Raw genomic sequence first — 14397 nt, forward strand, 5'->3', positions numbered from 1 at the left:
ACAAAAAAAACAAAAAATTAATACTTTAATTTATAATAAAACGTTGCTGAAAAACTATATACATGAAAATTAGATGTCTAAAGCACCATAAGCCTAGGAGCAATATTCATAGACATCAGCTCCTGGAACAGCAGCTTGGCCGCATAAGGTAAACGAACTTGCGAGATTTGGGTCTTATTCTTGCAGCCCTTGCACTCGAATGTGTTGTTCCGCATATTGGCAATAGCGATCAGGCCGCAGAAGTTGCAAATGTGCACCCGATAGGGATCGGACACCTCGAATAATCGTTCCCGCAGGAACTGAGCGGCACCATGGGATATTTGGCAATCTCGTTCCATTTCTCCGAAACGCAGGCCTCCGTCTCTCGCCCTACCCTCCATGGGTTGTCGCACGAGAATCTGCACTGGGCCTCTGGCTCTGGAGTGAATTTTGTCGTCCACCATGTGCTTCAGACGTTGGTAGTATGTGGGGCCCAAGAAAATTTGGGCATTGATCTTCCTTCCCGTGTGCCCGTTAAACATCACCTGAGAAAGCCAGCAGTTAAATAAGAAAAGCCTGAATTATCACCCAAAAACTCACCTCGTTGCCTCTGAGTTGGTATCCATACTCTTGCAAAAGAGTGGAGATTTTCTGCACGTTTACCGCGTCATTAAACGGGGTGGCGTCACCAATTTCCCCCTTGTTTGAGGAGACCTTCCCTTGAAGACACTCGATCAAATGGCCAATTGTCATACGCGACGGGATGGCATGGGGGTTGATGATGATGTCCGGCGTGATTCCTTCGCATGTGAAAGGCATGTCCTAGACAACTCTCAATTAACCACATATTTCCTAATTACTGGAGTATTCACGTACCTCCTGCCGATACTGAATGCCGCAGGTTCCTTTCTGTCCGTGCCGGGAGGCAAATTTGTCCCCGATTTGCGGGATTCTAACCGAGCGCACCCTGATTTTGCAGAACTTGTATCCCTCAGAATTTAACGTTAACATCACTTGGTCCACGACTCCCGTCTCACTGTTTCGTAGGAAGGTGGAAGCATCCCGCTTTGTCCATCTTTTAGTCACACCTTCCAGCTAGACAAACAAAAACTCAATCAAATATACAGCAACTAATCGCAAATTCGCCCTATTACTTCGTCGTCATTTTCAGGCAAAGTCATAGTTTTTCCTATAACAACATCATCTCCAGACACTCGAATTCCTGGCGATATGATGCCGTCATCATCCAATTTGTCGTAAAGAGCGTTTCGCATTCCTTGGCACGTTTGCCTAGTGGGTTTCTCGAATTGCTCTTCCTGATCGCCAATGCGCTTGGATTCGGCGTCTTTATACGAACGGTAAAACACTGATCTGCAGATTAAAGGTAGTTAAGAAAAACGCACAGAAAACGCGGTAAAACTTACCTAAAGAACCCGCGCTCCACAGCAGAAGCATTTAAAATAACGGAATCCTCCTGGTTATACCCTGTGTAGCAGGCAATGGCCACTATGCTGTTGATTCCAGCTGGCAACTCTCTAAATCGGAGGTATTCCATGGATCTAGTGGTAACCAGGGGCTTGTGAGGGTAATAAAGAACGTGAGCCAATGTGTCCATCCGCACGTGGAAGTTTGTGATATAAACGCCTGAAATTGCAAAATCCAGTTAAAACCTTTCCCCTACTTAGACTACTATAGTAACGCGTACCCATAGCCTGTTTGCCCATAGCACTTTGGTAGGTGTTCCTCGGACTTTGGTTGTGATCCGGGAAGGGAATAATGGACGCGCACACCCCTAAAATCATAGCGGTATGGATCTCACAATGCGTGTATGTGCTGCAGTAGGCGTAGTCCTTTTCCTGCCGCAAATCGTCTGGGGTGATGGCAATCATAACCGTTTCTTCCTCCAGAGTGTCTATGTATTCCACTACACCTGCAAAAAGCAATCGCCAATCAGCAACAACAAACAACCCATTAAACAAACTATTACCTGAGGCGACTAACATCTGCCAACCATAGTTATTGTACTCCCGCTCCTTCAAATTGTCTATGTGCTTCTTCTTAAGCAGCAGCTGACTATTTTCGACAATCAGCAGTGGTCTACAAATACGACCGGCGTCTGTATAAATTCGAATTTCCCTATCCCGAATATCTCGGATCATCGACACTTCGGAGACAATAATGTCCATTTGGCGCCTGAGTTTCCTCAACGTCGCCATAAGTTGTTCGGGATCGCGATGAATACCCACCTGTTGATAAACGTCCATTCATAGACCAAACGAATCGCAGATCTAATGGTTGCTTTACCCAACATCCGTTGACGAATATCTTCGTGGCATTTGCTATAGCCGACGGCGCAATTTCTTCCAAGTTCTCCATGGACCATTCTTCCAAAAACTCCAGAATGGGGGACGGTTGAGATCCGACAGATATGTAGGCCATGAGAGCCAGATTTTTTACAAGACCTGGAAATAATGATTTCGTGAACATTTGAAACCCGTAAGTGCAATTAAAAGCTCCTCTAATTTATGAGAGCCTCCATGTCTAACAGTAAAGCATAACTCCCTCACATACCTACAGCGGCGCCCTCAGGGGTTTCAGCTGGGCAAATCATGCCCCAAAGAGTGTTGTGGAGCTGACGCGGTTTAGCTAGCTTGCCATCCCTACCAATGGGCGAGTTTACTCGCCTTAAGTGAGACAGTGTTGAGGCAAACGTCAGGCGATTCAATACCTGCGCAGCCAAAAAATACAGATGGAATAGTACTTAAACTGGCAACAATTTGGGCTCACCTGAGATACGCCTGCCCGAGCCTGATGCGCCTTCTTCTGGTCGCCCCAGTTTCCAGTGGCCAGTGAATACCTCAACCCATCGGTGATCAATTTGGTTTTAATGGCCAGATCCAAATTGAAGTCCTTTCCTCTATCAATGAACTTCTGTGCATACATTCGGACTTCCTTCATTAAATTCTTGAACAGTCTAAAATACCGCCGGCTAGAATCACGTAAATTCTCCAATTGCAATAACGCACCCTCTGAACAGGAAGGCCAGCAGTGGACCTGCCAAATCCAGTCGTTTATTTCCATAGTGATCCCGGTCATCTAATTCTCGCCTTCCAAGTGCTGCTAACAGAAGTCGATGCACCATATACCTAGACAAAGCATTTAATCTTAACTGCTTGATTGGTAAGAGAACGGGGAACTTACCCCAAGAAATATGCCTTTTTAGTTTCGCAAAAATCAGAAACACCCACATGAGGTAACATTTCCTTTTGCAGAATTTCCCTTGCATACTTAATACGCCGTTCCTTTGTTACTCCCGGTCTGGCGCCTCTGGCTCCAATAAAATTCAGCGCAACATTTTGCTCTTGGATTACGAAGGCCTCGTCCAGAGAGGGTTTGACCATTTCCATCATTTCCGGGTCCTCAAAGTCGTAGATGATGTGCTCCAAAATATCGCGGTCGGCCACAAAGCCCAAAGCGCGGAAAACTATCATTATAGGGATTTCCTGCTTGATGTATGGCAGGATGGCGATGATTCTTTGGCCGATAGCTGCTTTTTTAATCGCCTGCCCGCCTCTGGCCATCATATTGACCCAGAGCGTCGATGTAGGGCGGGAACTGTGCTCTAAGCAAGATCTTATTTCAGACTTGTAGGCATACTTTCCATCTTTCATGGAAAATACATATACCGTGTTCGTGGCCATTTTCTCTTGAGCAATTAACACTTTCTCAGAGCCGTTAATAATGAAATAACCCCCTGGATCCAACGGGCACTCATTCAACTCAGTCAAATCTCGATCAGTGAGTCCGCTAAGTAAGCAATATGTTGAGCGCAACATAATTGGGATTTTTCCGATAAAGGTTTTTTGATGCTGGGTCTCGACCGGGTCTTCGCCCTCCTTGATGATAGTCTTAGTGATATCGACATACAGCGGAGCAGAATAAGTCAGGTTTCTCAGCCGAGCTTCATTAGGCATCATCGGCGACGGGGCACCATCTTTCTCCCAATGCGTGGGTTTGGACAAATAAATCTGTTCGAATTTCAGTAAAAATCTGGGCGGCACTTCGATTTCTCCAGTTGTGTGCTGAGCCTCGGCCTGCAGCTCGATGGCGGGCGAATCTTCAACAATCCTCTGCACAGACATTTGGATGAATTCATCAAAACTGTCCAACTGCTGCCGCACCAGGCCCTTTTCATCGAAGTATGCGTTGATGACAATCCAGCACGCTTCTTGCCAGAGTTCGGAGCTGATTTCTTCAGTCTCCTCATCGTCAAATTGATCTGGAAACACAATTTTTTTGGTTAAATGAAACGGACAAAAACATATAGGAAGGACAATGGTGGAGTCTGTTCTCTCCCACGGAAGGAAGGTATTCCGTAGGTAGAAATGGACAAGTATCTGCGAGGAAGAAATATCACATATATAATATAAATTGCCAAGAATCAGAAATGAGGACTAAGACAGGCAGCAGATGCAGATGAAACAGTTCTAGAAAGGATAGGATTAAGATGGTTTGAACTGGAATGGATGGAATGAGGGCATGAAAGAAGCAATAAAAGCATGTGGTTTAGTTTGCCCGAACCGGGTTAAAATATTAGTTATCTTGAAATGTTTGGTTTTTGTAGGAAACCGGCCAATATTTCTCAAGTATGATTTCAATTCATACATGCGTTATTTAGTGCTCTATTCAGTGGTACAGATGACCCGCTAGCTCAATTTGTTGGAGAGAAATGGGCAAAAAGCATGAAGTTTTGACCTAACATTGCACGTTTTTGTGTAATTTGCAAACTTTGTTTTTTGTGGTAAACCTACCACTATGTCCTAACTGAAGCGGAATATACGTGTTTCATAAGATAGAAGCGTTATTTCGAATAAGTTGGCTTCTAATGTGACCAGAAGCGTTGAATAAAACTACAGGTGTTTATCAATAATAACGTAATTTTTATGAAGAACGTTAGCAAAGTCCTAGCAGAGGAAATTGTGAAAGCCTTACCATAATCCTGTTCGTACATGGACATACTGATTTAAATTTTGCAATATTCCACTGTACTCTGGCTTATATTTATTTACTAAACTTGCTGAGATCGACTGATTGAACTAAACAATCAGTCAAGTGAGCTTCGTATGTCAAATGTCAAAGCAACGCATGTGACCAACAAACTGGCTAGGGACTTAAACTGCCTTAACTGACAAGGAGAGATATATGGTGGCGGTCTGGATATATGAAAGCAATAGGCAGAGGCTGCTAGAAAAAAATGGAAATGATTGAAAAATAGTGCGAAAATTGCGCTGATTTGATTGGAAAGATTAGTAAAGTTATAGCACGTTTAATGAGGGGAGGAAAAATTATTTACCCTTAGATGATTAATGGCGTGTGGCTAGACTGAGTGAGCACATCGAACAAGTGCCAGTGACAAATTTGACATTATCTAGTAGCAAAAAGTGTCGTTTAGTTCTCGTGTCGCTGGCGCCACCGATTCTAACTGTAATGGTGGATTTACAAGGTTGGCTTGTGTGTTTTTTTCAGTTCAAGGAAACTAAGGTTGAGTTCGTTAGCAATTGAGGAAAATTGTGAAAGGAAATTCGAAATAATCCGCCGATGAAGTATCGTCAGAGGCAGTCCAACGGAATATCAGGACAGGGACATCCGAAACGTTCGCGAATTTCGAAAAGCCCGCCCGCGAATCGTGTTATGGCCGGTAAGTTGTGTTGCAACACCACCGTTTTTCGCCAACTGTGACCTCGATAAGGGGAAATGTGAAAAAAGGTCGTGCAAAATCCAAAAATTGTACATGATGGAAGGTAATTTGTCTGTTTGTGAAGAGTAATCGTCCTTTCATGCTGCGTTACCATCCAAATGCGCACATTTTCAACCTCATTGGCCTTTAGTTTTTCCTAGTTTTTTTGCCGGATCCAGTTTGCCGTTTAGTGGTTATATTGTTTCTAGCAGTTTGATGAATTCTATTCGAAAACCCATAACAAACATTATGCAACGGGTTTCTCATGGTTTGTTCTTTGGTGAACAGTTTTTGTAGTTGCATGGCATTTCGGCGTCATGCGTTGTTAGGGCACAAACATTTTATGCATGTCGATTGCCTGCTCTTTCCACGGCTCTGAATTTTTTCACCCCAACTATTCCCTACCATCTAACTTGATCCCGTCTCCCATGCATGAATATTGTTTGTAAGCATTTTGCTTACCAACTCCCAACTTACAGTGCATTTACACTTTCCTTATACATTTTCTAGATAACTTTTCAGCCTTCTTCTAATCAGTTCTAACCAAAATGTAACTGCAAATTCCACGTGGAAGTCAGTTACCCAACGTGAAAAACCCTCCTTTCTAATATACAGGGTGTTAAGCTTGAAACCGTCCAAAATTGATAAAGATTAAAGTAAATTAGCTGACGTTGTCAATGTCCAATGTCAATCCTGATCCTTATAAGGGCCGCAATGCCACTCTCTTATACACGAGCATAAAATGAGATGCACATTGTCCAGACGGTGACAGCACTAAAATCGCAAATGGAGTTTTGACGTTTATTGAAGTGGTTTGGCACTCTTTTTTTCAAGAAAAAATCGCGTGGTGTTGCTACAATTGTGTGAATTGGAGAGTAAATGGAAATACGGAAAAATAATTTGCTGCGACGCTCAAATCACGTCTGAAACAACGAAAGCTAAACGCATATTTTCTACTAAGGCTCAGAAACCCCAAAAAAGCGTTTCTCGGCACCAACACACAATATGAAGTACCGTTTGACCCAAAAACAATTGGATTTTAGTGAATACCCGTGATTAGTTCCAATAAATCCTTGAGAATGGACGCATGCAGTAGTTTCCAGGTTTATAGAAATGATTCAATGTAAAATTTCCTCTCATTTAAGCAAATGTGCGATTTTAAACAATTTTGAGTGTACCACCTATGAAACCCATAATCAACATTACATTTGCAAGTGAATTTCTGTGCCTGAAGAATCAGTGTTTTGCGAATTCTCATTTTAGTTCATTTTGCAATGTACTTTTGCAGGAGGCAATGGAGAAACCCAGTGGTGCTTCTCGCAAGTTAAGGGAACTCTGGACGATGACGTGACTGAAGCTGATATTATATCGTGTGTAGAATTTAATCATGATGGTGAATTGTTGGCGACCGGCGATAAAGGGGGACGGGTTGTAATTTTCCAAAGAGACCCCATAAGTAAGGCGGCTTTGCCAAGACGCGGCGAGTACAATGTCTACTCCACCTTTCAGGTGTGATTTGATTAATCCGCCCGCAAAGCTCGATTGCTATTTATTGTTTTATTAGAGCCACGAGCCCGAATTTGACTACCTCAAGAGTTTGGAAATTGAGGAAAAAATCAACAAAATTCGATGGTTGAAGCGAAGAAACCCTGCACATTTCCTGCTTTCAACCAATGATAAAACAATAAAGTTATGGAAGGTCTCTGAACGAGACAAAAAGGTTGAAGGCTACAATACGCGATCAGATAATGGTAAAAAAATCGGCTTTGACCAGGAATTGGTATCATTTTGTTGATTTTCTAGGTTCCCTAATTGATCCGGCATCAGTTAGCTCACTTCGCGTGCCTATAATAAAACCCATGGAACTAATGGTGGAGGCATCGCCCCGGAGGATTTTTGCCAATGCCCACACTTACCACATTAATTCCATTTCGGTCAATTCCGACCAGGAGACTTACCTTTCAGCAGACGACTTGCGCATCAATCTCTGGCACTTGGAGATTACTGATCAAAGTTTTAATATTGTCGATATCAAACCAGCCAATATGGAAGAACTGACTGAAGTTATTACAGCTGCCGAATTTCATCCGGTTGAGTGCAACTTGTTTGTCTATAGTAGTAGTAAAGGGACTATTAGGTAAGCGACGATTCAAGCGCTTTCGCTTATAATTCATTGCCCTTTCCTGTTGCAGATTATGTGATATGCGTGCTGCGGCGCTTTGTGATCGCCATGCCAAGTTGTTTGAGGAACCAGAAGATCCGACGAATCGCAGTTTCTTTTCTGAAATTATATCTAGTATAAGCGACGTTAAATTGTCGAATAATGGCAGGTACATGATTTCTAGGGACTATCTCTCAGTGAAAGTGTGGGATTTGCATATGGAGTCAAAACCTATTGAAACTTACCCGGTAAGTTAAAAATTTCCCATTCAAAGTGTTTCAGAAGCTTGATTTGACTGACATTCAATGTGGTTTCTGCAGGTTCATGAATACTTGCGAGCAAAACTCTGTTCGCTGTACGAGAACGATTGTATATTTGACAAATTCGAATGTTGCTGGAACGGCAACGACACGGCCGTCATGACTAGTTCCTACAACAATTTCTTCCGCATATTCGACAGGACAACAAAACGCGACGTGACTTTAGAAGCGTCCAGAGACATCGCAAAGCCGAAGACGCTGCTAATGCCGCGTAAGGTATGCTCGCAAGGTAAACGGAAAAAGAACGAGATTAGTGTTGATTGTCTGGACTTTAACAAAAAAATCCTTCACACCGCGTGGCATCCCCTAGAAAATATAATTGCTGTAGCCGCGACGAATAACTTGTTTTTGTTCCAGGACAAGTTTTAGTTTGGACAATTAATATTACAATTGTGTAGTGAATGTGGTCGATGGAAAACTCGTTCTGGGTCGTGGGTGAGAGAACCTGATTCTTATTTGTGTCGTAGAAAGACCGATATTGTGAGCTGGCTCCGATTGATAAAGTAATATGATTAACAACCAATTATTTACCCCGGTGTAGATGTAAAGTTGTATATTATTTTGTCAATACTAAATCAATAATTATAATTACTCTCGTCATATTAAGAATTTCAAGTGATTGCAAGCTCCCAATTTTAAGAGTTAGGAACATAAAAGCGGCCTTTAAACGTTCGGAAATTCGATGTTTTTCAGAGATTTGATGAAATGTTAGTATGGCTTTGTCGTTCCTGACTGTGGGCGCAACGTACCAGCAAAGCTCATTGCGTTCAGTATGGAAAGTCCACGATTTCCACATATTCGGCCCGAGGATTTGTTAAATTTTCTACTTTTTTCTATTAGCTCAAACAACTCGCAATCGAATGACAAAGTCGTACAGTTTTAAAAGATCAGCAGATTTTGATCATTTTGCTCATGCATACATACATATTTAGGCTAAGTTGCGTTATTGTTCGAGAATCGGTGGCAGTGTATCGGAATCCAGTGGAGATTCCAATGAATTTACGGCGATTGAGGTGAATGAAAAACGAGATATATATTTTTTCAAATCTCCAAATGAAGCGTTTGAAAATTGAATGCAGACGATATTCACTGGATTTCAATATGTAGCAACTTTAATTTGTGCCATACTCAAAAATAGTCTATACCTCTCATTCTCATTGTGCAAGAAATTGGCCTGAAAATTCAAGTTTAATGTAAAGCTTGCGGGTTTAAAAAACCAATTGATTAACTCTCGTTTCAGACGCAGGTTGTTTTGAGCCGGCAAATTCACTTTAGATATTTCATGTGACACGTCTGACTAAAACCACTTATATGAAAATTTCTCAGTGTTCTATAAGTTAATATCCGTGTCCGGAAAACATCGTTTCACCAAAATAAGGAGCAAATATTTTTTTATAACAATAAAATCGGAAATGCGCCTCCGGGACGACACTGCAATAGATTAATTATATCAATCCAGTCTATGGTCTTTTTAAACCATCGGCTTGTGTCGCCAAAACGAAGCAATTTTGTGGTTTTACCTTTATATTTAATCTAACGCATTTTAATCTCTCGACGTATTTCAGTTTTTAATTAAGCATTCATAACAAGTAAAGTGTGTTTTTGCGAGGAAGATAAAGTCTTTAACCGGATAGTTGAGAATAGTGATATTGGCAGTATTTTCTGATTAATGTTTCTACCGGACAGTACTTCTAATTGCATTAATTTGTCGCACTATTGGCATTGGTTTATTGAAAAAGCCCTTTTTTGTGCGGTATGATTGAACTTTTTTTTTGTATTTTATCAATCTAGAAACCAGCCATTTATTATCGGAAAAAACATTGATTGTCTTCAAAACTTTTTATTAGAGTAAGATTTCACTTTTCGTTTCGAAAACCTAATAAAACCCCTAATACACTGCCACATCATATGTAACTAATATTAATACTTAACAATGTATTATGTATTTTTAAGTATACCTTCCATTTTTTTGGACTTTGTTAAAATATAAGGCATCATTTCCCCTTTTTTGTTCTGCTGCACAAATTTTATTAAAGGCTGCAACTTTCTCACATAAATCTCAGAAATTGTACATACCTGAACTTGTTATAAATAAATAAAATGGTAATGTGATAAATCTAAAAAAATAAAGAGTTTATACAAGAAGCGATGAAGATTTTGATCTGCAACTTAATCTTCATTCAATTTCGTTTAAAAATGTTCTCCGTTCATCAGTGTAACTTATGGGATTGTGGTGGAAAGTTCTTATATGCGACTGATCGGAGTTGGTCGAAGAACATCAAACACAGCACTGTATGAGGACCGAGACGAAGATACATCGGCCCGATGCCTTTGAAGAACGCCGTTAGCCCTTCTGATTTGAAGATTTTTGATACGCAATCTAAGTAGCCGCTGTACAGGACTCCTTTACCTGATGCTTCAACAGCTGGAAGCGGATTGAAGATGAAATCAATTTATCTCACGATTGAGTAAACGGTGCTTACGCTGATTATACAGCCTGGTCATAATGAGATCAAACGGCGTCATCATGAAGCTGATTGCCGCCCCTCCAACCATGCTGCCCACAAAGGACTTTAGCAGCGGATTATTCGTAATTTGGTAATAATCCAGCCATTGTTTGGTGTATTCGAAGCACAGAATTTGTGAGGATCCGCCAACAAATGCCCGGGGAATTGTGGCTCCAGCTCCCCGAAACAGGCCCTTAATCTGGAAGGATTTCATCACTTTTAGCGCAGGCTTTTGGGGAATTGCCATTTTTTACCCCATTTGCTGTGTAAATATCCTTAAGGGCCTGGACACTACCAGTGAGTCGATGCTGATGCCCGACAGCAATGGAAGCGGCCGCTTGCGATTGCAGCTGGGTTTTCACTAGAAATAAGGGGCTGGCCAGGTAATGCCCCAAAACAGATCCCGCTCCGGTAATTAGCACACTTTTTGAGAACTTCATGTTGCCGTTCTGGTCTCTTAAGTAGCCTGCAGAGTCCGCAAAACCGTACACGCCTGCAATGTAATTGATTATTGAAATAAAGGGAAAATTTTCGCCGAATATTTGCTGTTTTATTAATCCCATTTACAATTAGAAATCAGTTTAGTTTTTGCGGTACTATTCTCAATATTTACTATTTATTTATCGTGAATATGCCAGTCATCTTATCACGCTAACGAATGTTTTTATATTAATCGGCTGAATAATTTCGTCATTCAAATGGCTTGTTGTTCTTACCCAATCTCGAGCCATTCATGACGAGCTGCACCCAAAGGGCGGGCGCTAAACCTTTCTGAAGGGCCAACAGGCCGTCGTTTTTCACTACGACAAATCCAGCGTGGAAAACGTTCTTGTAATGGACCGCATGCTGGCCTTTAGCCTTCAGTTCGCCTTGGAGTTGGAGGCGCGTCTTCAACACCTCCAGAGGGTTGGTGAAGATGCACGCTCCCATTGCGGCCACTCCGCCAAGAGCGAATTCCATCTAGAACAGGTTTTTTGTTATATTTATTGAAAAAATACCCAAATTACCTTAGAGCTGCTTCAATCCGCTTTGCTAAACTGATGGATGGTTTGTAGGGGTTTCCACATCCATTTAAATACGTCTTAGTGAAAAGCTACGAAAACAAACAGTGCATTTGTGGATTTTATCGCGGATGTTGAAACGACTTGATCGCTCTTACTGTAATGAGAATGAATGTGATTAAAGAAACCTTAGACGGGCATGCTTATCAACACCAATAATTGCTCAGATGGAATATACACAGTGTTTAAAAAAACTGTTAGGTCTTCAGCCAACTACGGTCTTATTTTGTTAAGAAAATGGTGTTTTTTGAGAAATTATCACCCTATTTATGAGCAATTTAAACAAACTTATCAGTTGGTAGCAAGAGCGTTTACACAAGATTTACAATCATTGGCAGCATTACCTTATTCAAATTAAAGAAAAAATTATACAAGTTAAATAGGTCGTCGTGTTACGCTGTAGCTAGTCATTGTAATTTTACTTTTGTGCATTTAACACAAAAAATACGCTAGTTGTTCACTTGTAATATTTACATAAACTCGTCCATTCAAATGGACGCAAGAGGAAATCAATAAGAAAAGAAAAGAAGCTGTTTTTTCAGCAAAACTGCTGAAATTGGGGCCCACTTCTAGGTTAATTCGCACAAGGTCGATTTTGTGTTGCTTGCGCGATTATATTATTACGTAATCATACCTTATTTCACTTGTTCATTGCTTTTGCTCCAATTCGACGTAAAATTCAACTAACACATTTAACTTTTGAAGCCTTTTAAGTTAAACTGTATATATTTAAATGCATTTTTAATCTCGTTGAATGGCATCAATTGATAAAGCAGTGATTTACAAATCTGAAGTACCTACTAATTAAGAATAGATAAAGTGATAATTAAGCAAGTTCCTTAGGAAATGAGGCGATTTTCCATACAGTATGAATAAATATTATGCAAGCAAACATTTTACATCGGCGTGGATACACATAAAAAAAACAAATACTCACTTTAAAATTTTATTCCAAAGCTATGTACACATTCAAAACTAAAATTATTCTGGAAGAAGAAGTTTAGTAAATTGGGAAATAACATTAGGATGCATTAAAAAAGTACGCCACTTTTAACGTGTTTTTTGGTCAATATCCACATATCCTAGAAAAAATTACACCATCAGAGTATCTCAATCTGGAAAAATGTATGACAACAAAGAGAACAGTGCATACAGTGCAACACACTATATCTAGCACAAAAGAACCTTTGCGGAACTTGCAAAAAACGACACTATACTTCAGCTCTTCTGGGTATATCTTCTAGAAACAATAAAAAATCGTTTTAGTCATAGGAATCAGTTGGGAATTAAATGTATTCAGCATTGAAAAATAGACAAACTATAAAAATATGCAAAATTCATTTTTGTCTTAAAAAAACGCAAAGTTCAAGACTAAAGTAAAAATGTATGGGTTTTCGCTTCAGCATCAACCCCTTTTGTCACTTTTTGGAACGGAAAAATTGGCACTTTTTTAATAAAAAACCGGCTGTTAGAAGCGCTTTGAAGGTGCTGATATCCCTAAAATACCTTAGATAAAACGGTTTCGGGCGTTGGTAAAAGGCAGCTTCTACGCAGTAGTTTAGCATACATTTCTGTTGCTAAATTGTATTTTTTGCGAAAACTAAAAAAAGCTGCGACCCAAAACAAACATCCGGCTCAATTTTCCTACAATTAAGCCTTTGATTGCCGCTAACATTGTGAGTTAGGCCAGAATCAATATTTAAACAAACGACTGCTAATAAAACTTCAGCAAACCAGCTTGTTCATTGGAAGGCCCATCGTAAAACCGACTTTAGAATGGATTTGATAAATACGCAATTAAAATTATTCTTACTCTCTTTCTCGCGTTCTTCCGCGCGGGCTTTCATCCTGGTGATAAAGGCGGCACCTTTGTTTTTCCTAAAGTTCTCATAGGGATCGTTCAAGTTGCACCCTACCCCTTTAAACTGATCCTGCCGATCCCGCACATCACCCCCGGATATCGGAGCGTCGATGCCTTGCTCGTTCGCCCCCAGCCCTTTTCCGCCCCATCCCATTTTGCGCAGCATTTCGTGGCCTTTATTGGAGGGATCCAGTTCTTGAGCCTCAGCTCGCAGGTAGGGCATGCTAAAATTTCACATTTCTGGCTTTGCTTTAAGTAGCGAAAAAAACACTTACTTGCCGAACCCTGGGGTTGGAGACATGGACCTTCTCAGTGGGGACTTTGATTTGGATCTCGACCTGGACACACTCCTACGTCGCTTTATCTCTCTGCTTTCCCTCAACTCTCTGCCCCGGCGCTTTCTAGGGCTCCGCGAGCGGCTTCGGGACTTCGATCTGGACCTTGATCGCGATCTTTTCTTCCTGCTACTTCTTCGGTGCGATGAAGGCGGCGGCGTGGGCGATTTGCTGCGGTACCGCCTTTTGGGCGGCGTCTCGTCCTTCTCCGGTTTCACTACTATCGGCGATGGGCTTCGCGACTTTTGTCTGATTCCGGCCTTTATCGCCTCATCTTTTTCTCTTTTGGCGTGATTTTTCGCCTTATAGTATTCGTATAAACCTAATTTTTCCCAGCCTTCACTGTGATTACATAATAATAAATAATATAATTCGGTAAGGTAAAGATAAGTTTTATATTGTTGAGGCGGATTCATCTTTTTACAAACTCCTTTTT

General features: G+C 41.1%; 4 protein-coding genes across 9 annotated transcripts in view; 1 reads left to right on the plus strand and 3 right to left on the minus strand.

Annotated features, from left to right (window-relative positions):
* Positions 1-17: 17 nt before the first annotated feature.
* On the minus strand, positions 18-6215 carry LOC125504589 (DNA-directed RNA polymerase II subunit RPB2). Of its 2 annotated transcripts, none has more exons than XM_048666810.1 (13): positions 6194-6215; positions 3181-4258; positions 3006-3125; positions 2767-2953; positions 2551-2707; positions 2284-2441; positions 1967-2225; positions 1685-1909; positions 1404-1623; positions 1134-1350; positions 856-1074; positions 580-801; positions 18-524 (listed from the first exon to the last, which is right to left on the minus strand). In XM_048666810.1, exons 1-13 carry the CDS (start codon positions 6198-6200, stop codon positions 78-80), a joined length of 3516 nt encoding a protein of 1171 aa, XP_048522767.1. In that variant the 5' UTR covers positions 6201-6215; the 3' UTR covers positions 18-77. The 2 variants fall into 2 exon arrangements, with proteins under 2 accessions (XP_048522767.1, XP_048522765.1); XM_048666808.1 differs by lacking the exon at positions 6194-6215 and adding an exon at positions 4972-5115.
* On the plus strand, positions 5429-10342 carry LOC109545416 (protein phosphatase PP2A 55 kDa regulatory subunit). 2 transcript variants are annotated; one of them, XM_019916087.2, is made up of 6 exons: positions 5429-5780; positions 7005-7225; positions 7281-7467; positions 7520-7853; positions 7909-8125; positions 8198-10342. In XM_019916087.2, the coding sequence occupies exons 1-6, from the start codon at positions 5771-5773 to the stop codon at positions 8564-8566; spliced, it is 1338 nt and encodes a 445-aa protein (XP_019771646.1). In that variant the 5' UTR covers positions 5429-5770; the 3' UTR covers positions 8567-10342. The 2 variants fall into 2 exon arrangements, with proteins under 2 accessions (XP_019771646.1, XP_019771645.1); XM_019916086.2 differs by having other exon boundaries at positions 5429-5677.
* LOC125502389 (solute carrier family 25 member 35-like) lies at positions 10022-12508 on the minus strand. Of its 2 annotated transcripts, XM_048666815.1 has the most exons (6): positions 12400-12508; positions 11712-11797; positions 11421-11664; positions 10959-11197; positions 10681-10903; positions 10022-10622 (listed from the first exon to the last, which is right to left on the minus strand). In XM_048666815.1, the coding sequence occupies exons 3-6, from the start codon at positions 11662-11664 to the stop codon at positions 10408-10410; spliced, it is 921 nt and encodes a 306-aa protein (XP_048522772.1). In that variant the 5' UTR covers positions 11712-11797; positions 12400-12508; the 3' UTR covers positions 10022-10407. The 2 variants fall into 2 exon arrangements, with proteins under 2 accessions (XP_048522772.1, XP_048522771.1); XM_048666814.1 differs by lacking the exon at positions 12400-12508 and having other exon boundaries at positions 11712-11892.
* A 189-nt stretch (positions 12509-12697) lies between these two features.
* LOC109545414 (calcium homeostasis endoplasmic reticulum protein) overlaps positions 12698-14397 on the minus strand; it is a 17613-nt gene continuing 15913 nt past the window's right edge. The window contains exons 7-9 of one of the 3 annotated variants that reach the window (XM_019916084.2): positions 13902-14303; positions 13579-13850; positions 12698-13005 (exon numbers count right to left, since the gene is read on the minus strand). In XM_019916084.2, the coding sequence (XP_019771643.2) occupies positions 12977-13005; positions 13579-13850; positions 13902-14303 (703 nt within the window). In that variant the 3' untranslated portion in view covers positions 12698-12976. Of the gene's footprint in view, positions 13851-13901; positions 14304-14397 lie in introns of all 3 variants that reach the window. The other 2 variants (XM_019916083.2, XM_019916085.2) reach the window with 2 other exon arrangements.

Source organism: Dendroctonus ponderosae, unplaced genomic scaffold (genome assembly GCF_020466585.1).
Source record: "Dendroctonus ponderosae isolate FM_Combo_2020 unplaced genomic scaffold, Dpon_F_20191213v2 Dpon_F_20191213_5, whole genome shotgun sequence".
Taxonomy (NCBI): Eukaryota; Metazoa; Arthropoda; class Insecta; order Coleoptera; family Curculionidae; genus Dendroctonus; species Dendroctonus ponderosae.

Bases quoted from the DNA above. Each gene is read 5' to 3' on its own strand.
- LOC125504589 (XM_048666808.1), bottom strand. From the start codon at position 4,996: ATGTCCATGTACGAACAGGATTATG. The intron at 4,259-4,971 runs GTAAGGCTTTCA...TTGTGTTTCCAG, and splicing joins CATGTACGAACAGGATTATG to ATCAATTTGACGATGAGGAG. The intron at 3,126-3,180 runs GTAAGTTCCCCG...TGCTTTGTCTAG, and splicing joins AAAAAGGCATATTTCTTGGG to GTATATGGTGCATCGACTTC.
- LOC125502389 (XM_048666815.1), bottom strand. From the start codon at position 11,664: ATGGAATTCGCTCTTGGCGGAGTGGCCGCAATGGGAGCGTGCATCTTC. The intron at 11,198-11,420 runs GTAAGAACAACA...ATTACATTGCAG, and splicing joins CATGAATGGCTCGAGATTGG to GCGTGTACGGTTTTGCGGAC. The intron at 10,904-10,958 runs GTAAAAAATGGC...AAATCCTTCCAG, and splicing joins ATATTTACACAGCAAATGGG to ATTAAGGGCCTGTTTCGGGG.
- LOC109545416 (XM_019916086.2), top strand. From the start codon at position 5,578: ATGAAGTATCGTCAGAGGCAGTCCAACGGAATATCAGGACAGGGACAT. The intron at 7,468-7,519 runs GTAAAAAAATCG...TTGATTTTCTAG, and splicing joins CAATACGCGATCAGATAATG to GTTCCCTAATTGATCCGGCA. The intron at 8,126-8,197 runs GTAAGTTAAAAA...TGGTTTCTGCAG, and splicing joins AACCTATTGAAACTTACCCG to GTTCATGAATACTTGCGAGC.